This window comes from Lepidothrix coronata, unplaced genomic scaffold (genome assembly GCF_001604755.1).
Source record: "Lepidothrix coronata isolate B3197 unplaced genomic scaffold, Lepidothrix_coronata-1.0 Scaffold85, whole genome shotgun sequence".
Lineage (NCBI taxonomy): Eukaryota > Metazoa > Chordata > Aves > Passeriformes > Pipridae > Lepidothrix > Lepidothrix coronata.
In genome coordinates, this window is record NW_016690265.1 from 846,417 (window position 1) to 867,866 (window position 21,450).

Sequence of the window (21,450 nt, forward strand, 5' to 3'; positions counted from 1 at the left end):
TAAAAAAACCTGACCCAAAACCAAGTCCATCCTAAGTGTACCTTTTAATCCACACTAAGACAAAATCATTTATTACTATTCACGTTGCTCTAAGTTGCTATTTAGATGGTCTTAGTAGTAATGACTGCAGCAAGCTGGAACTTGCTGGTTCGCCATAAAACAGAACCCAGGGTAGCACTAAAAATAAAACCTGGGTGTCTTGGAGCCTGGGAAAAATACGGTGATGCCACAAGGGAGTCAGTGCAGACCTGCAGAACATACTTCCTACACAGACAACACTTCTTACTCACTCACTAATTTGAATGGTCAGATATTTACAGACAGAGAACAATCCCGAGTTTCTAAAGGTTTCTTTGACACTCCCTTCACTCACGTTCCCCTTTCCCATGTGTTTCTTCTCCCACACTTCATTTGTCTGCCCTCTACCATCTTGCCTTGAATTAGGCTCAGGCCAACCATATTTCTCCATGTTCTGGTTGTGCCCTACTCTCTTCCCTGTGCCCAAATGATGTGACACAAGTGATGGATAAAAACCTGCCAGAGCAAGTTCTCAGTGAGCTCTGGTGCAGCAGGGTATCATCTCTCAGGCAACAAGTCAACCCTTTCCTGCCATTTCTTTATACTGTGCAGTGATTACAGCTCCTTTTTCACTTTTTTCACCAGTCTATAGCATTATTTCTCTTTATTTTACATACCATCCATTACTTTTCAGGGTTTTTTCCTTTTTTATCCTCTTATCACTACCACAGTCCTTAAGAGAAAGCCAAGGCTGTTAAATATCACACACCTGTCATTTCACCATTATGCTTAGGAAGGAGATTCTGAAAATCCTGATACCACTGTAAAACTGGTAAACTAAGAAATCTCACCTTAGATTCTAACACTTTATCACTGTTCTTGTACTCTTCCCTAGATACCTGCTGCTGATCACCATCAGAGACAGGATATTGAATTAGATGTGCTTGATCTGAACCAGAACGGCTGTTCTTACAGATTTATTGCTAAAACAAGTGTTTCTGCCAGACCTAAGAAAATCAGCAAGAAATAAAGCTACAGACTCATGTATTTGACTACAAGTAGCTTCGATGTGTGGAAGTCACCCATTTTTTTTGCCTCAGTTTGTCAGACAGCTATGCAAAGAGGGCTTATCATGGTGAAGATCAACACACCTGTAAAGTACACAGATATTTTCTCTGATATTGGTAGGAAACATTAGGCATATGAAATTCAGCCCAAAAATATTTTTCACCTTCTCAGAAATCTGGGTGAAAATGCTTTGAACATAATTTCATTAAGAGAATCTTCCTTATTAGCATAAGAAAGAAAAACTATTTGTTGGAAAACATGCACCATCGAAGGTATTCCATGTTGTTTTTCAACAGTATTTTCCCAGAGACACCAAGAATGGTTTGGTTTTGTGGCTTGGGCAGGGTGGGGGAGAAGGTTGTTGATGTTTTGGGAAAAGGTACCAAAGCTCGCTTTGCTTGCTTGCTCTTGGATCCTCAGCTACAGCAAGAAGTGGCTGCTGGCAGAACTAACTTCAAAAGCCAGCTGCAGGAGAAGCTGCCATTATTTGATCCAGTAAATATCTAGAATTCAAAAACTTCTTTAAAAAATAAAAATAAATAAATAAATAAAATATTCCTAAGTAATAGCAGAAGGTTTCCTCAATGGCGAAGTCCTTTTGGCCAAACCGTTCCAACCACATACCCACCCTTGGGTTTCAGGCTCAAGTAAAACTACATTCCCTGCCAGTCTTATCTTGCCAAATTCAGAGCAGGAGAAAAACACCCAGAGGATCTGCATCCAGAGGGTTCCACCACAGGCAGAGCACGGACACATGCAGCAGTACTCCCAGGAGCCACTCCACAGTTGGTTTTTATTAAGGAATGCACACGCCTCTGTGCTCCAGTCAGAAGTATTCGGGGGCTCTAGCACATGAACAATAACTCAGTAACCACATTTCCTTCCCTGTATCATAAAATAAACACAGTCTCCGAGATAGGCTCTATGGATTTATGTCCTTTCAAAAGAATTTAGTAATTGGAGGGGAAAAAATAAAACCACAAGTAAAGTGCACGGTTCAAAATGTGCAGTAAATAGTTTTGAAAGCAATGTTCTCATCTGGGAGTATTGCAACAGATGTTTATCATGAGCTACTGCAACAGTTAATCTAACTCTGAGCCAGATTAACTCTTTGCCATTGGAAACAGGCCTTTTTTCCACAGGCAGCCTACAGAAAACAAGGGGATGTGCCAGAACTGCTGACAACAAGCAGTTAACTGAACGATGGAGGAAGAAAGAAAAAAGCCATAAAGCCCAACCAAATAAACCGATATCTGACCCAAAAGACTCAGATGAACAGGTGTATGTGTGGGTGGGAGTGCAGAGAAAAAAATAAAGAAAAACATTTAAACAAAGCCTCCATTGACATTCTGGTCACTGAAGTGGGTACACACAAAATGAGCCAAGCAACATTTTTGAACAATTCAGAAAATAATGGATTTTTGTTGTTGTTGTTGTTGGAGAGGATAGGAAATATGATTATTGATCTTGGTTTTCAAACTGTGGTACCAATACAACACAGTAACAACTCAGAGGTTATTCTATTTCAAGATATTCTGAGTAAGAATGAAAACAGGAAGATACAAAACTACTTCTGCAATCTGGTATTTACTCCTTAAAGATACAAATGCAAATCACAATTTAAAGCATCATTACTTAAAGCTGAAATTACCATTTCTTACTGCGTGCAAGTCAGATCCCTGTTCACAACATTTCCTAAAGGCAACTGAAGGGCTAGTAAGACCTGCCAAGAGCCATTCCTCTGCTCCTAATTTCACAGGCACTTAATTCCAGAAAATCCTTGAGGATGTATGGGTCCTGTGAAAAGAGGAAGCAGTCCATCCCCTTTTATCATCCAAAAGAGATCAAGCAGGAGAGGTAAGTGCACCATGTTCTCACCTGAGCATCACCTATGCAATCCCCATCTCTGGGGCCACACAGCACCGTGGCTGCACCAGGATCCACGTAAAACTGCTGGGAGGCAGAGCTGGTTTGAGGATTTACAGCCTTGCACAGCTTGCAAGGCTACACACAACTTTCAAGCAAAGCCCACACCTTCCCCTTCGTATTCCCAGCTGCAGTAACATGAGAATAAGAGTCACAAATTCCGGAAACTTTGGTTCTAAACTTCCTTATTGAAGAAAATCTCAGTTTGTTGGTTATCTGAGGTTTTTTTAAACAGAGAGGAAAACAAATGCCAATCTGTCGAGTGTAAAGACAATCTAAAGAGATTTTGTTTTTCTAATTGCTCAGCAGAACAATAAACGAATAAAAAGCTCTAGGAAGTCCTTTCCATTCTGAAGTATTTTTGCTGGTAATGCACAAGTCTCTTTCTTGGTATTACTCCTAATCCACAAAAGCAAGAGCAAACATTGTCAATCCTTTCATATTTGATGAAGAGATTGATGTTATTTATTCAAAAAAAACTTTATAAATATTCCTCCAGTTCTAAAAAAACCAATGACCACAGAGCCACATGCCAGCAGTCTCTACTCAGCCCTTGTCCCTTCCAGGCCATTGGAACAGCCACCCATCAGTCTGTTGACTAAAATACCATCATTTGCAGCTTGTTTTGGTTTTTTCCCCCATATATCAAAAGTTGTAAGCACCGAGAGGAAGGTTTTGTTTTCTAAATCTTTAGTATTCCAGAGAAACATACTGACATTGCATTCTGCAGGTCTTGCCAAGAACGTCTTTTGTGTTCACAGCTTCAGTGTTGATGATAAATTTTGAACGTTAACAGTACAAAGTATGATTTAAATCAAAGCCTAAATCATAAATGTAAAAGTAATTTAAACTAGTGAACTGGAAACCCTGATTTAAATAATTTCATTTTGCCAATATAGTTCTCCTAAAGACCTATTTGTTTTCAATGGTTGTTAGTTCTCACTGAGCAGGTAAATAAACTACATGCATCTATTTAAATGATTATGAAGCCTAATATATTCTAGATCTTTTATTTTTACATTTTATTAAGTAGACAATTTACTAGGCAATTATTTTTTTAACTATGATTCCTAAGTGCTTCAGAAACATTTAGAAAGTCCTAAAGCACGTTTTATGATTATGATTAACCCCATTTTATAGAAGATAACCCAAAGAAGAGACAATTAACTAGTTTGGACTCTCTCCTTCACCAGATTAAACTAGCTCTAAGATAACATGATTGACCTCCTCTATAACAACTACCTGTTGCACATAATTTTCACTCTGATCTAGCAACTGCAACAATAATTTGCAAAAATTAGTAAGAGAACAATTAGAAGCAAAGCCTCAGGTGGCAGTGGCAGAAGGCTGGACTAAATATCTATAGAAGAACAAGGAGGTTTTGCTGGATGGTTTCACCAAGATATAACACTTGGTACTATTTTTACTTTATCTTCTAAAATGTGGATGTAAAGGTAACACAGAGCACAGTCTGCTGTTAGTCTTCACAACACCACAGCTTGCTACATGAACAACCTCAACTATTTTGCCCTGAATGATGGCAAAAACAGCAGTGAGCATTTGGATCACTCCCACCACCCAACCAAACCATCGTGCCAGGCTTTCCAAATTGTACAACCTCTAGTTTGAGTACTCATTTCTTAATACTGGGCCTCAAAATCTGCAGGATGTTGTGCCAACAGCACTCACTGTGAATGTTTCAGAACAATTTCCACATACTGAATGTTGCCCGCCTCGACGGGCCAGGCTGGGACCTTACACTTGCACAGTTTCTGCCCTGAGGGGCAGTGCCAGATCTGAAACATTCACTAGTCAAGATAGGCAAGGTATGGAAAGTGGGAGAAGCGGTACAGAATTATTTTTAATGTTTTTCCACAGTCTCTCATCATTGTGCCCATTTCTCATTGGTATGAAAAGCTACTTGTGCCCCAAGTTGGCCCATGATGGGAAACTCCATCTTTTGTAAAGCACCTCCTGCTCTTTCCCCCCAAGCCAGCCCCTACCAAGGAGGAGCATCAGTGTCTCTCAGGCTACTTTATCCTCCTGTGAATTTGCCTTTCCTGTGATGCTTACAAAAATTTTAGCAGTCAGACATTAATGACCATCTCTGAGCTTAGCCAGGAGGGGCAAGAGGAGCCCTCCACCATGTGCTGGAGGAAAATAAACAAGTAAAAGACACAGTGGTCCATGACGAGATAAATTTGATAGGTAAACGCCTGAAACCCTCAGGTAAGAGGGTGACCACCAAGAGGCACGTGGAGGAGGAGAATTTCGAGGAGACAAACCAGCACTTTGATGCTGCAAGGTCCAACTGGATTCGCCCACCTCATTGCAAGTCCTCATCTGCAGCTTCAGGATAGAGAGGGCTATTCCTTCCAAAATCCATCGTAATGGTGTGTGTCAGACCTTAAATCCCACCCCACCAGCACACCACACATGCCACCCTTTTTGCCTATAGGGGAGCACAAGAATTAAGGGGATGAGCAAAGACTGTGAGGAGCGAAAACAGGACAAGCCAGTTGCAGGTCATGGACCTTGGTACGCCTAAGCAAGTCACCCTGCTAAAGTGAAACCGAAAGGTTTTACACTTAAAACCATCTGCATTTCCTGCACAAGTTCCTCACCCAGACCTATCAAGTGAATCCTTACACTGCCATGGTTGTCCATCCACCACACAGTCCATGCTGCCCTGTCACGATGCTCCAGACACCACACCGCTGGTTTGGGAAGCGAGCGGGCTCCGACGGGAACGCTGGCCCCAAAAGGCAGATGTTGTGTAAATTCATATTTCATAAACACAGCTAATTGTGACAAGAGTGCCATAAAAATCCTTGTACCGCCTAAATTATTTCTCCACTTAGAGCGACTCCACCACCAGAAAGCGTTACACATCGCACTTTATACCCAACTGGCAGCACTTGGTGATGACATTATAGCTCTGTTAAATAACAAATACAAAGATCAGAGATCTTTAAAAACTACAGATTAATTTTTCTGCCGTCATTCAACATAACCATTTAAAAACAAACACGACGTGCAATTGTCATTAAAAGTTTTCCAATCTAGCGCTGCATGTGTTTAAGTATGAAAATGATACTTTTGAAATAAACATTGCTGCTATCAGGGGAAAGTGCTACCATAAGTCACACTGCTATTACAGAGAAACTATGACAGTAAAGACTCAATAATCCCTCACACTTCACCAAGGAAATATTCTCTCTGTTCTCTCGCCCAACAAGGTCACGGTAAAGGAAAACAAACAAACAAACAAACAAACAAACAAATGAAAACCAGCAATAAAACAACTAGATGACACCTACTAAAACTCTAGTTCTTTAATTCAGATACACAGGTAGATAAAATAGGAAATTCAGAGATTTTTTTCTAATAAATGTATGATTGATGCATATTACTGATGCTTAACCTTCAGTAACCTATGTTTAGCAAATTCATTTTATCCATGTGAATCTTCCTGTGTATACTGGAGTCTAACTGTTATCCAGCTCATACAACTACAAAAAAATATAAGCCTAAAAAAATCAACTAACTGAGTTTTACTTTTCCTAGCCTGACTTTTTTTTATGTTTGATTATTTAGAAAAATATTTAGTAAGAGTTTATTATCTATTTATATTTGGAAGAGATTTTTTTTTTAATAACACATATCTCCTTTGGGTTAAAGTCTACGCTTAGCAACATTTCCTAATTTAAGCACAAGACTAAGAAACAACAAGGATTTCTCCAGCTCTGTGGTGGGGTCACAGGTAACGTGGCACCAGGGAAATAATCCGGTGCTGTGCCAAAGGGAAAGCAGAGCCTTCATCTGCTCTCCCTCACCTGCCTGGGTGAGAAAACAAGCAGGAGGCGTGGAGGGTAATTCAGTTCTGCAGTACTCACGTCATCTTTCATATTTCTGTTACCGCCACAAGCAGGCAACGCCTGCCACCCTGGCTGCAGTTTGTTTACACACTATTAGAAATCAGAATTTGCTATTTAGGCTAAAGAAGTCTCGGTCGGTATCAGCCAGGCACAGACCTTATTTTGTCTGTTTTCTCAGGATGCTCTGAAGAAGTTTATGTAACGTGTGAAAATTATGCGTGCCATTATGTAATGGAATCAAAACACAATAAAATGTACGCAAGGGTATTTCTACTTTTAAACAGCAGTGTCTGAACTGTAGCTGGCTTCATTTTAAAAGTACAGATAGCTTGTATAAATAGCAATTATTTCATAATAAAAAATACTTTACAGATAGCTATTTAAATTTCTCATATACTCAAGCATTCACAATCATTTCATTATAACACACTGATAAATTCAATTTAAACTCCCCAGGTATCTATCATTTTAGACAATCTAAGTGATTTGGGTAGACAATCACAGAGCTGCAGGTATGCAGTTTTTTCCTGGGAGCTGACAAATCACTGCTGGTGCAACAGGTGCCCTCTCTATTCATCATTATTTTTCACAAAAAGGATCCCACTGCCACAGTCCCTCTCGGTGCTCAGGATGCCTGTGCACCCACAGGTGAGGACACATGACCCTGTGACAGAGCAGCTCATCCCAAACCCCAGAGGCGCAGGGGCTGCTCTTGCTTGGTAGGGTCACACTGGAATTCTTCCACTGCTCCACAGGAAAGCCTTTATTGATTCTTACGGCTTCAAGCTAGCAACAAAAAAATTAAAATTTTTAGGCCTAGCAACAGACTTGGCCCCACAAGCATCTTTCTGCCTCTGTGATGCACAGCAAGGGGTTAAGAGCATCGTGAGCAAACACAGGTGTACATCACACTGACTCATTGACAGAACCCCTGGTTTTAATCCAAATTCTGCATAAGGCATCTTAAAGGTTCAGTGGCAAGTTTATTCCAAAGAAGCATTAAGGCACTGATTTTTAAATGGCCATAATAAGTTACTTCTAACCCAAATTTCCACTTTTCATGTATGTCACAGAAATCGTTGTGCAAATATACTACAATTTCCAGTACTATCTCCAGCTGGGGATGCTCACATCGTATTTAAATTTCCAGGTAACTACTAGATGGCACAAAAAGCACAGAACCTAACTGCAGCCTTACGCAGTGAAAAATGCCACAGAGAAAAGTTGCAAAATCTGCCAGCTGATTTCTCTGTCTGAAAACGTACCTCCATCAGAAATAACTTTTGCCATGAAAACCACCAGGAAGCTCAGAAGTTAAAAAGGCAGGTGTGTTTTCATATGACGTTAAATATATAGAAGAAATATAATAAATATAGTTGACTGTAAAACACCTCACGAAAAAGAGATATGTTGCAAAATAACAGATCTAAATTTGTCCCTGAAACACAAAACAGATTTGCGAGGCAAGATAAAAATGGAGAGTATTTAACTTCATATTTGTTATTTTTAAACTCAAACCAAACAAAGTATGTTCTGATAACAGCACATCATCACGTCGACTTCCAATTACCCAAAGGGGGAAGCAGTCATTTAATATTTAGCAAATCCACAGAAACAACTTATGGGAAGGATCCCGGCTTTTTCCGCAGGGATCTGACGACAGCTCCCCAGCAGATTGATTCCCTTTCACTTTCCGCAATTCAACACGCGCAAACCTCCGATTTTCAAACCGGACACACCCGCAGCGCCAACTCCGCGCTCCCCAAGTTCATCCCAGCGCATCGCCCCGTCCCTGCGCGGTCCCACCGGGCTGGAACCATCACAAGCGACCCGGGACGCGCGGGGGCATCTCCTCGACGTTCCCGGCGCTCCTGGCCCGGCAAACTCCCGGTGCTCCCCCCGCACAAAGAGCCGCATCCCCCGAGCAGCCCCGCACCGCGGGGGGAGCGGGCAGGATGCGGCCGCTTCCCGTCGCTTCCCTGCCCACCCCCGGCGCTCCCCGGCAATCCCCGGCGCTGCGCTGCGCGCTGGCGCAGCCAGGGGCGCGGTATAAAAATAATCATTAAAATTTAAAAAAAATAAAATAAAAATAAAAATCAAGCGATGGGGGCACGGCACGGGAGGGGGGGCGGTCCGCGTAGGCATCCATCCATCCATCCATCCGTACGTACATCCCTCGATCGATCCCTGCACCCACCTTGCATCCCGCCGGCTCCGCACCGGGATCCGCCGCCGCCGCCGCCGCCGCACACACGGGGCAGGCGGGCGGACCAATGGGGGCGGGGAGCGCCCNAAAAAAAATAAAATAAAAATAAAAATCAAGCGATGGGGGCACGGCACGGGAGGGGGGGCGGTCCGCGCAGGCATCCATCCATCCATCCGTACGTACATCCCTCGATCGATCCATCCATCCATCCCTGCACCCACCTTGCATCCCGCCGGCTCCGCACCGGGATCCGCCGCCGCCGCCGCCGCCGCCGCACACACGGGGCAGGCGGGCGGACCAATGGGGGCGGGGAGCGCCCCGCCCGCAGCCAATGGCGGCCGCCCGCCGCCGCCCCCCGGCCAATGGCGGCGCGGCTCGTGACGCGACGGCGGGGGCGGGGAGCGCCGGCTCGGCCCGCTCCGCGACCGCCCCCCTTCTAATTCCTTTCCTCCCTTTTTCCTCCCTTCTTCCTCTGGTTTTTCCTCCCCCTCCCCTTTTTTTACCCACCCTTTTTTCCTTTTATTTTTCCCCTTCTTACTTTTGTTCTTTTTTCTTTTTTTTTTCCTCTTCCTTTTTTTTCTTTGCCCTTCCGCCCCACCCCCCGCCCCTTCTTATTTCCCTCAATCCTTCTTATTTTGGACAGGGCCTTTTCCCAGATTTTTTTATGTAGCCGCCCCCACCAACATATATTAATTATACAGACCAAAAACTTGGGGAGCCCCCCAGGGAACTTACTCTGCTGCATGTGAAAGGATGCCCCTTCCTAAATCAAGACCCAGAAGCACCAGAGAGTACCCAAGACCTATGAAACACATTTTAGAGAATCCAGAAAGATGACGGGATGTAAACCACTAAAAGTCTACTCCAGCCAAAATCTGAGCTCAGAACAGTGCCTGCTCAGCCACTGGTTTTGACAACCCGACTCACAAGCTCCGTACGTGACTTGAACGAGCTCCCAGGGTGCAGAACCAGCCTTTAAAAATACCAAAAACGAAACCAGCAGATGTTTTCAGCCACACGACTCCACTCCAACACACGAAGCTTTACGCTGTATCACTGCCGAGGAGTTATCAGCAAAGTAAACTTTCTTATTAAGTCAAACAGTTTTGGATATAAATACCCACTTTACTTAAATATATATAAATATGTAAATATATATCTCTGTATGGAACATGTAGTCTTTTTTTTAATTCAATTTCATTAACATTCATTTGTAAAAATAAACTTCTCAATCAGCAAAACCCATGACTGCTGTATATTACAGCAGAGAACTATCAACTGTAAAAGAGGGGATAAAAAACTCAAGAATTTGGTTTTGTTTTTCCAGTCTGGTGACCCTGCTAATTCCTAAGTTTAGAGCGGACTAAAATAGTGACAAAGCCTGTGCCTCCCATTTCTGATGTCGTGCTCCTTCTAACCTCACCCCCAGCATTTAAAATCACTAAATTGTATTTGCTCAAAACTCTTCCCTGAACAGGCCACACTATGAATTTGTTCACAGTGTTTGGCTCATACAGGGTAACACACACCACAGAGTGATAAACCAGATATCAACCCAAGTCTTGATGCTAATTTACAGGAAAAAGCTTTTCTTTTGCAGATCAAGAAAGGTTTATTTCTAAGGTGCCCCAAGAGCCAAGAACACTGTGGTGCTACGAACTGCTGACAGGCAACCAATAACTGTGACAAATTATACATTCATGGCATCTGCAACAATCGATAAACTGACTCACCAAATTAATAAAATATAGATCACAGAGCATACATTTTTATTAAAGAATAATTCCATGATAACCAAGTAATGTGGATGCTTCCAAGCATAAGATTAAATTACATGCTGAGCAAATCTGGCATTTTGTGATAAACTGCGAAAATAGTCTTTGCAACAGCAACTGAGGAAGAACATTGCTGACATAGTCTATAAACATGTTTTATAAAGCATAACCGAAAATAACAAAAAAAACCAAAAAAAACCAAAACCCCGCAGTGAAGTGGTGGCTAGAGAATTCACTACCATATTCGTAATAATTACCTTCTAGACTTCTCCTTGCTTTGTAATTTATTCCTTCAAAGATGATGCTGATTTTGGCATTAAAAGTAATAAAAACAGATTACCTACATAGGAAAATATTTACACCAAATTAATTAATTAACTAGTCAGACTTCAGCAGTCATTACTGGAGTACGCAAAGATTTCTAGTACATTTAGGATGCTGGAATACGTACTTAAATACACAAAGCAAGTGTCTTACCTGGTAGACTGACTCTCTTATCAAAATTTTGTGCCTGCTGAATAACTTTGAGTATTAAGTACTTGCTTGAACTTAGGATCACAGTGAATCCCATTGAACTTGAAGGTCTGAGGCTTTACACATGGTAAAGTGTTTTCCCGCATGGATATTTTCCACTACTGAGAAATGCAGCGAGAAGAGCTTTTCCAACCTCCTGTAAAGGTGTTGGAGAAGCCCTTCCTTCCTCAGGGAGGAAGATGGAGCATCTCTTACTGCAAAGGCTTTACTGCTGGGAAGAACACACTTAGGCACGTCCTCAGTCTCCACTGTCCGTGTTACGTTATTTCCACACAGCTTTGAATCGTGTCCTAAACGAAGAACTTAAAATACTGAGATCCTGTTTATTAAAGTTTACAATTATTAGTTCCTGAAACTCCACAGTACTCTGTCTCTGCAGGCTAATTGTGCCATACCAACTGCTTTAGACGGCTGTCCTAAAATTAGTTTTAATCCTCTATAATGCCAGATACGTGGTGCTTTCAGCGAGTCTTCACACGATTGATGTCTTGCCAAATCTTCCAAATATTTCTTTTCTAGAAAAACACCCAGCATTTCCTGGAAGCATACTTTCATACCTGCAGTGAGTATTTTCCATCCATAATGTTTAGGCACTTCCTCGGCTTCCATGGATTTCCTAGCTAAACAAATGATATGTGGCATTTCCCATCCTTCTTTCTAGCTAATAAATAATGGAATCTTAATTCTGAACTGCTGTCATGAAACAAAAATCAAATAGAGTCTAAGTGATATAAACCAATATTTGTTTATACTAGATCCATTATTAATTTAATTCCTTTCTTAAATAAACGACATTTAATAATACATTAAACACATAAACAGGAACATATTCGAAGTTATAATTCCATCAGCTCTTCTCATGACATCCATCTTCTCAAAGGCCATATCCACATTTCAATCTAATAATTTATAGAACATTGTTAAGTTAATAAACAGACACAGTTCCTTAAAAGGCTTACTACTCTAGATAAGCTGCTGCCTTCCCTAACTATGGCAACCCAGATCAGTTAAAATTAAAAAATCTGTTTTCTGGCATATTATTAGCAACTGGAAATTTATTATAACATGCTATTTTCCTTCTGAATGAATATATTTTGGAAAACATACCCACAATATCCCCACTTACAAATCACCATTTATTTAAATATTTTACAAGTGTTCTGCACAGTGATCACTTCATTTACTAAGAAAATACCCACATTGCTATGAGTCTTTTCAGTCCCAAAAACGTGCCTACAGACAGCAGCAATGCATATTTTAGAGAAGCAGCAAACAGGACCAGCTTCAGAATCACACCCACCACCCTCCACATGAGGCGAGAGCGTTTTCTCTTGCCATAAATTACCACTCCCTCCTATCAGCAATTATTTAACTTTCAGAAATAGCGGCAACAAGATAAATTATGAGCTATAATTACGCAAATTTATCCCGGATATTAAGACTGCGTATATGCATACCCAGTCTACTCTAAAATGTATCTGCATGCATAACGTTAAGTATTATAATCAAACATACCAGGGTGTCTTTATCTTACTGCCCACATGACAGCATTCCTATCCTAAACATCTGTAAGCCATTCCAGTGGTCAAAAATGCTTTTTTTATCTGGTATCATTCACTTGATCCTGGTAAATTTTCTTCTAATGTACCTTCCTCCTTCCCAGTAAGGAGTGCAGGGACCTAAGTTCACAGGAGTCAGAAGGAGCACCAGCCAGGCTTTCCAGGGAAAGAATAAATATGTACATATATCACTGAGTGTAGCACGGAAGCTGCATCAGGTCAGAAGTCCATACTCTGAAAAAATCTGGAAGCTGGAAGTTTTTGAAATACTGTACATAGCTGGCTTGATTTTGCCTGCTGTTTCATACAGGACATTGGGCTAGAGGGAACCTTATGGTTTGACCCAGTTCAATAATCATTTCATGAAGTACTTTGAGACTAAGTTGCCTCATTCTTCTCTTGGAAACTGGAATTATTGAACATCTTAAGTTAAAGCAAGCAGCTCCCACTTTTTTGGAGTTCTTGGTAGACCACTTTTTCTCCAAAGAACCAACATTTCTGCTAAATCCTCATCATGCTGTGAAGTGCTGCCTCTCAGACAGCTGCATTTGTCCAGCTTGTACATCCAATTATCATGGAATCATATAATGGTTTGTGTTAGAAGGGACCTTAAAGATCATCCAGTTCCCCCCCCCGGCCATGGGCAGGGACACCTTCCCCTAGAGCAGGTTGCTCCAAACCCTTTCCAACCTGGCCTTGAACACTTCAGGGATGGGACAGCCACAGCTTCTCTGGGCAACCTGTACCAGTGTCTCACCACCCTCACAGTCAATAATTTCATCCTAATATCCAATCTAAACCTGCCCTTTGTCAGTCTGAAGACATTCCCCCTTGTCCTGTCACTCCATGTCCATGGAAGAAGTCCCTCTCCAGCTCTCTTGCAGCCCCTTTAGGTACTGGAATGTTCTGGAAAGTCTCCCTGGAACCTTCTCTTCTCCAGGCTGAACAACCCCATAGCAGAGGGGCTCCAGCCCTCGGCTTCTTGCTCCAACAGATCCAAGAACTTCTTATTTTGGGGCCCCAGAGCTCTGTGCTCCAGGTGGGATCTTATGAGAGTAGAGGGACACAGATACTCATCTTAGACATGGGATAAGACCACAGATCTTTAGCAGAGGTGGTGCTTCAAGGGCTTAACTCCCACAGCTCTTCAGAGCCTCTGGTTTTACTTACACGGCTTTACATTCAGCCATTTCCACACCAGCACCTGCTGGAGAGGGGAGGGAGGTTACATGGGCACCAAACACCATGGGCAGGTTTGGGGTGGGGACCAGGCAATCTCTGTGTTCTCAGTGATCTGAACACTTTTTGTACTCACTAAAATGTCAAGTATACAGCATTTATTATGCAGCAAACATTATACAACAATGAACTCAGATTTTTTTTATCGTTGTTTTTAAACATTTGTTGTTATTCTTTGCACTCTTATAGGGCCTAAAAATCACAAAAAGATGGGAACTCAATACAGTTGTCTTTTTCCACACTTGTTTTCAAGGGTGATAGAATAAGTTGCTCCACTGAAAAGCCTTGATACTTTCTGATTTAAAGCACAAGAACAAATGCTATTTTTAGAGTCAAAATGTGTTATAATTATAGGGTTGGGGGTTTTTTTTGTTTTGTTTTTGGTGGTTTTGGGGGGGTTTTTTTGGAAGAGTAAAAATATTTTTTTTTTTTTTACTTATAGTGAAAATTCTGAATGCACATTCACATCATTTTGCAAAACTGTCAACACCAGATACACGCTTCCTTTTCTGAATTATCTCCCTGTGTTGTAACCCGCATCTAAATTTGAAAATATTTTGGTAAACATAGCTGATGTTTCATGGGTGCAATTTTGAGACCATAAGGAATTCAAGAAAACAGTTGATACTGCACTAAAATCTAAAATTGGCTTTTAAGAATCTATCAGCTTTCTCAAATCAGCAACTAAGATCCAGAAATGAGTATCTGTACCTCATCTACTTTTTCCTAAATTTTTCTCCCTGGAGTTTTGGTTTGGAAATTTTGAGCTCCTTTTGAAGGATATTTGTACATTCTGTTGTGGTGACATATTTTATACATTACTTAAATACGTTCTTCTCTAATATTACAATTACCTTGATATGTAGGCTAAATGTGTATCACAACATCTATCACAACAGGCTTTTACTTCCAAAGCAGATTGTCTTGAGTAGTTGAGAACATCCACACTTTGCTCCGAAAAAGAAAATAGTTTGAATAAAGCATTAAGAGTGCTAATGGCATAACACATTTCTTAGAAGCAGAGGTCTGAGAAGGATTTCCCTTGGGATGTTATAGGAGCTATGCAAAATAATTCCTTTCATGGACTTAAATTTCCCTATTAAGAAAACCCCTTCATTTTTTCTTGCCACCACTCTCCTTGGAAAGCTGTGGTGGACTTCGGGTGCTCTGCCCATCAGGAATCCTCTTCCAGCATTCACCCTCAATTCATTCAGCAGTTGCTTGGTACTGGTTTTTTTGATTCTGCAGTCACTGGCTTTCAGTTCTTTTCCTCCTGCTGCATACAGTATCTGAGGATGAATATCCTCCTCACGTCTCCCTCTGAGATGATAGCCTCTTCACCTCACTCATTAAGCTGCTCAGAAATGATGAACTCACACTGATAGAGCAGAAAATTCTGTTCACTTGTTTTTATGCATATCACAGGGATTGCTAAAGCACATCCCATGATCATCCAAGTACTATTTATCTATAATGAGAATCTCGTTGCAAGTTCCTATTTTACAAAACTCTGCTATTACTCACTTAGAAGACACAACCTTTGATTCTATATTTTGAATTTGATTCTGCTTCTACTAGCCCAGTTTCCGACACAATCTCCGTTATTTCGGAACAATATCCTGATTCCCTGTTATATTTAAGATGCCTTCCAATTTTTTCATTAGCACAGCCCCCACTGATGCCAGGTGATCCACATGAAGCCAGCCAAGCTCAGTACTCCACTGGTAACCCTTCCTGCCCACCACACCTTTTCAAATAATATTTCTTGGCAGTGAATTTCTGCATGAAGGACTAGTTCTTCTTCAGCTGAGTTTTCCAGCAGCAGCCACTCTGCTTGCATTCTCATTTCATTCATCATCAGGCCGCGAGTTGAGATACACAGAATGAAATTGTGCCTACGGTTGCTTACCCAAGGACGGCGTCTGGACTCTGCAATACCATTATTCAGCAGATGGTCGTGAGTAACATGTTCTGGCTCAAGATCTTGAACAGGGTTGGGAGGAATCGGCCTCTGCGGTTGGAGTCACGCTCAAGCTTTGTGGATGCTTTAGTCCAACACCAAGGTCTTGCTGACCTTCAAGAGGCCAGCAAAACCCAGACCTCAGCTTGTTTCTTCAATTCTGGTAGCTCATAAGGTAGAAGCCTATAATTCTTAGTAGCAGTAAATACTAATTTTTATGAGTCTTGAATTAATTCACAATAACCTCCGTAGTATTCTACAAAATACAAAAGTGCTAAGGGCTGAGCTGAGGCTTTTTTTTTTTTGAACAGGAGATAATGTCTGGATTTCAAAGCACTGTGGTGGTTTAGAAATGAAGAGGGAAGACTCCTCTGGAGAGGTGAAAGAAGCTGCCCTGCATAGCTTCCACACCACGTGGCTGCCTTTGGCACACCGGAGCCTTCAGAACCTCTGAAAGAAATGGTTCTGCCAAAAAAACTACTGCTACTTAAGCAGGTTTAACCATTTTTAGAAGCACTGCCAATACCAAGGCGTCAAACCAGAGTCTTTGCCTGTACCTGTCTCCCTATCCCCAGAACGATCAAACAGTATTGTTAAATCACACAATATCTTTCAAGCTGGAGGCACTGAACCCACTGCCTCTCCCAGGGAGATGATCCTTGGCTTGGGCAGGCCAGCACGGATACGGACCTCTCGCCAAAAGGGTGGGATTGCTGCAGAGATGTCAGGTAGCTGTAGGATCTCTCTCTTTCTCTCTGCTGAGTGAGGTGTGTTCAACGAAACGCTGCATTTTAATTACGTAATTACACAGAACTCAACGACCCAGCTCTCGGGTTTTGCAGACACAACCCTTCTTCCTGGCACAACCTACCTCAGCAGTTAAATTCTGAAGCCGTGTGCAGGGCAAGAAGCTTTCTTAAACCCTTCCAAGAACATCAATAAGGCAGTCCCAGTTATGAACTTCAGTCACTTTGTGCTCATTAAATCACAGCTGTTTCCCCTTGATGCAGTGTTAGATCAGACATCGCTAAACCTGCCTCCATGTGTGTACACAAACACACTTCCCCCTTTGTTCTGCAAAACAAACTCGTAACAGAAAAGCGCTTATATTAAAACTAACTGGAATTAATTGTCAATTAACAGTTAATAATAGTCTTAAGATAACATTTCAGATCTCTCATAATCCCATAATAAATTGACTGCAGAGCTGACATTGTTTAGGTTTCAGCTATTGTTCTGACTCTGAAAGAAACTACCAGTTGATTAAAAAACCTGAATTATCTCAAGCCTGAACACCTCCATTGAAAATGCTCCTGAGCTTTGCTACCTGCTCTCAAGGAGGCCAACACACCTCAGTTCACTTGCCCACCTGCTCATGGCAGCTCTGCATGAGGAAGGGTTTGGGGTTTTTCATATGTATTTGTTAATTACCTCTTCTTTAACAAAAGCAGATGGACTTTTTCCTACTTCTCTATCCCTTCATAAGCTTTTTGGATCACAGATAGCACAGAATATATTTAGCCTTTCTGAAATGATAATACTGCTCAATTTGGATGATGTAAACCTATTTTTCAACAAAAGGAATACGTTTGTTTTCAAAGCTGTCTGAAACACAGACAACAACCCACTGGTATAAAACTAGGTAAAATACATAATAGTTAACATAATTCACTGCATTTTGCACTCACATTCTTGCTAGAGTAAGACTTCTTTGTGCAGCCCATGTTGCAACATGAGTAAGAAGAAAGCCGTTTTGATGGTTAAACCAGAAACAACAGCTTAACATTTATTTTTAAGATTGTCTGTTCCTATGTACCTTTTTGGAAGAGTTTAATAGCCCTTCAGAAGCTCTAAAAATGGCTCTGCCAAAAAAATAAATAGGCTTAACCATTTCTAGAAGCACTGGCAATACTAAGGCTTCAAACCAGTGTTTGCCTGTACACGAAGACAAGACCTCTGTCCATAATTGTACAAAAAGCAGCAATTAATGAAGACTGAACTCTACAATACTATGACACATCCCAGTTCAGACACATTTCAATTCTGTGCTAAAATGTATTGAATACCACATAATCGAAAAATAAAACTGTAAATCCAGCTGTAAATCCCTGCTCCTGCTCCAGACACACATCTCTCCTCAACCACCCGAATGAGTCTCCAACTGAGACATGACAGAGAACAGCTTCCATTGTGCCCTAAAGACTTATATGGGATTTTCAATACTTAGATTATTTGAACAAGGTCACTTTTTTTGTAATCACAGTAAAAAAAAAAACCTCCATAGAGTCTAAAAAATAAAAAAACTGAGAGTAATTTCCCAAGGTAGCAAAGATCACCCAGCAATCCTTGGCATGGACAGCACTTAAGGACAGATGAAAAGCAACAGCCAGTCAAGGAGAAACTAGTTTCATCTTGTTTGAAGTAGAAATTCCCTACAGGAACTAAGCAAACATCCTCATCCTTTCAATAACCCAAACAACTGAAGCCAAAGCAACAAAGCAAACAAATATGCTCAGCAGTATTTTGTCATTTTGTAGCATCTCACATTTGGGGCACCCAGAATTTTCTGGGTAACACTAGGAATAATTACTTCCTATTTTGCACCACCGAATAAGCTAGAAGGAATATGAGAGGGTCCACATCCCTTGACTCAGTCTCCAAATATAGAAACTTCATGGGGTATACAGAACTAAATGCCCTGCACAGCCATTTAAACAGCCATTTAATCATATTAAGTGTTGAACATGTCAGAATAAGAAAGCAGGAGTCATTGAAAAAAATTAGATTTAGCAATAAGACATGCCCAAAATTAAAAAGGTGAAGAATTGTTTAACAACAAGAAGCAGGACGATGATGCAAGAATAAAAATTAATCATCACTGAAGTTACTGCACTTTTTGGGTGGAAAATCTTTGCAGACCACCACACAGTACCAAGACCTTCCCAGACTAACATCCACAGGGCTTTGATGAGTACCTTATCCCTTCTCTTATATCCAACACTAATATACTTCCTACTATAAATACTTCAAATGTCTGTAAACAGTAACAGTATTGATGTGAGTGATTATAGCATAGTATTAATATATAAAAATTGATTTTTATTTTTCTTATGAAATATTATGAGCATCGTGCCTAAATAATTTCTGAATCGTGTCTAGAAATACTGGACTTAAGTCTTTTTAAAAGAAAAAAGGTGCAATGAGAAAAGAAAAAAATTGTCATATCACAGTATTGCAGACATATCATTTGATTATATAACAAGAGATAAATCAAAATCAAGAGATACCAAAATTGTCAGAAGCTAAGTTATCCCCCTCATTTTCCTCTAACTAGTTTTAACCAAGTTCTCATTTTAAAATTCAGTTATTCCCTTTGCTGTGTGCACTGTATTTTGAATCTGACACTTCCCTCACCCTCTCCAAGAGTAAAACCCATCGCCAGCAGGGTAAACTTGCTCTCTATAAGTGACTATATCTAAAAAGACCAAACATTTCTTCTGGTCCACTGGGCTTTTGGGGTGAGGAAGAGTAAAATATCTTAAATTTACAGCATCAGTAAACAAAAGAAAGTGAGATCTATATTAAATGGCTCAGTAGAGCATGTAACATTCTACAGAAATGGGATTTCACAAGGATAAACAGGAGTAGATTTTCTATATTTGAAAAGCCAACCCAAAGAGATGGGGAAGCAACAAAAAGACATAGCATGAGGCAACAGGGATGCTACTGAAAAGATCTGAAGTTTAATTCTGACCGTCAACAGAATAAAATGAAGAAACTTACTGATTTAAAAAAAGAAAAAAATTACTCATTTACCTAACATTTTCTGGTCTTCCTAAAGCTGAGGAGTAGAAACAGACCCACATTACCTATTACTTACACATAACCCTCCTGCTGAATTAGAAAAGTAAAAGCAAATAGAGATTGCATTAAATTAGTTATTGCTATTTTGGTTTCTCCTATTTCCTGGTCATTGGACAGGAGCAACAATATGTGTCTGTGAGGAACCTCACACCTCAGACACAATGGGAGATGAGAGAGATGTCCCAAATTCTTTAAGGTTTCTGACACTCAGGAAAACCAGAAGCCTGAGTTATTGAGGGCTGAGAAGTCCTGCATGTGCTGAAAACATTTTTCCCCCCTTTGTTTTCTTACATTTCTACACTTTTATTGATTTACTCTGGATTTGAACAGATACATTTTTTTTCATATTAGTCAACCAACCAGTATCAAAATATATAACTGAAAGTGTTGCATATGACTGCAAAATCCACTGTTGAGTAGAACTGACAGGAAGAACTAAAAGGGTTCATTTGCTCTTGGATTACGTGATTCGCTGCAGTTGAATCTTGACTGTTTTCTTCACTGTTTTCAGTAGAAGCACATAATTTACATCAGTGAAACAGTGAAAGCATTGAACAGGAAGGATGAAGAGTTGACATCAATTTTTTTTCTTCAGGTTATTCAAAGAGACCATTTTGGTTTTCCAGGGAACAGTCAATGTGGCTGGTGGGTCTACAGTGGGTCAGAGAGGTTGCATCAGCCATGGGGGAATACAGAAAGACCAGGAACAGCACCAAAATCCATATAACCTGCCACATATAATGGAAAAACCTGAAAGGTTTTGAATTTTTGACACCCTACAGGTGGGACAGAGAGTAGTGTCTCCTTGAAGAAGAGATTTGAAGAAGGTGGTGAAGAAGAAACTGCTGTAAGGAAAATGAATGTACCGTCCAGTCCTGGGTAGAACCATGGTGCAATATCCTACAGAACACAGCATCTCACAGAGTCAGAAATCTGGCCTCATCCAAAGAAGTTCAGCACCCATTAATCTCTACATTTAAAAATATTTTTAAGCTTTTATTTATCCTAGTTGATAGGATTTAAAAAAACCAAACAAATAACTTAGTGTACTAATGTACAGAAACTAGTCTAAGAACTGAGCTACACAACAGGCTGAAACAATTGTTATTAAAATAAAATCTTGCTCATAGTACTGGATAAACACACATCCCCATCTCTGTCCTCCAAAAAATGGAAACTGTCCCCTGTCCCTCTCCGATATGACAGGACACACAGCACAGACACCAAACTACCCAGGACTTTGCATCTCACCCCACACAGGCAACCACTTCAGCTGGAAGTATTTTACAGATTTATCAACTGATAAAAGTTTGATCATCTAGAGCTCAGAAAACTTGTTACAGTTTTCTTGCACACAGTGAGTATCTACCAGGCCTACAGGATTTCCATGTAATGGCAGATTTCAGGTTATTTAAAACGTTAA

The 21,450-nt window shown here is 40.8% G+C and overlaps 1 protein-coding gene across 3 annotated transcripts in view; it reads right to left on the reverse strand.

Moving 5' to 3' along the window:
- The window catches only part of CTBP1 (C-terminal binding protein 1), a 182,626-nt gene that overhangs the window by 141,148 nt on the left and 20,028 nt on the right, over positions 1-21,450 (reverse strand). The window contains exon 1 of one of the 3 annotated variants that reach the window (XM_017820699.1): positions 9,088-9,138. The exons of the other annotated variants lie outside the window; for them this stretch is intronic. Within the exon in view, the coding sequence (XP_017676188.1) occupies positions 9,088-9,094 (7 nt within the window). The 5' untranslated portion in view covers positions 9,095-9,138. Of the gene's footprint in view, positions 1-9,087; positions 9,139-21,450 lie in introns of those variants that run through there. 3 annotated transcript variants of the gene reach the window in all.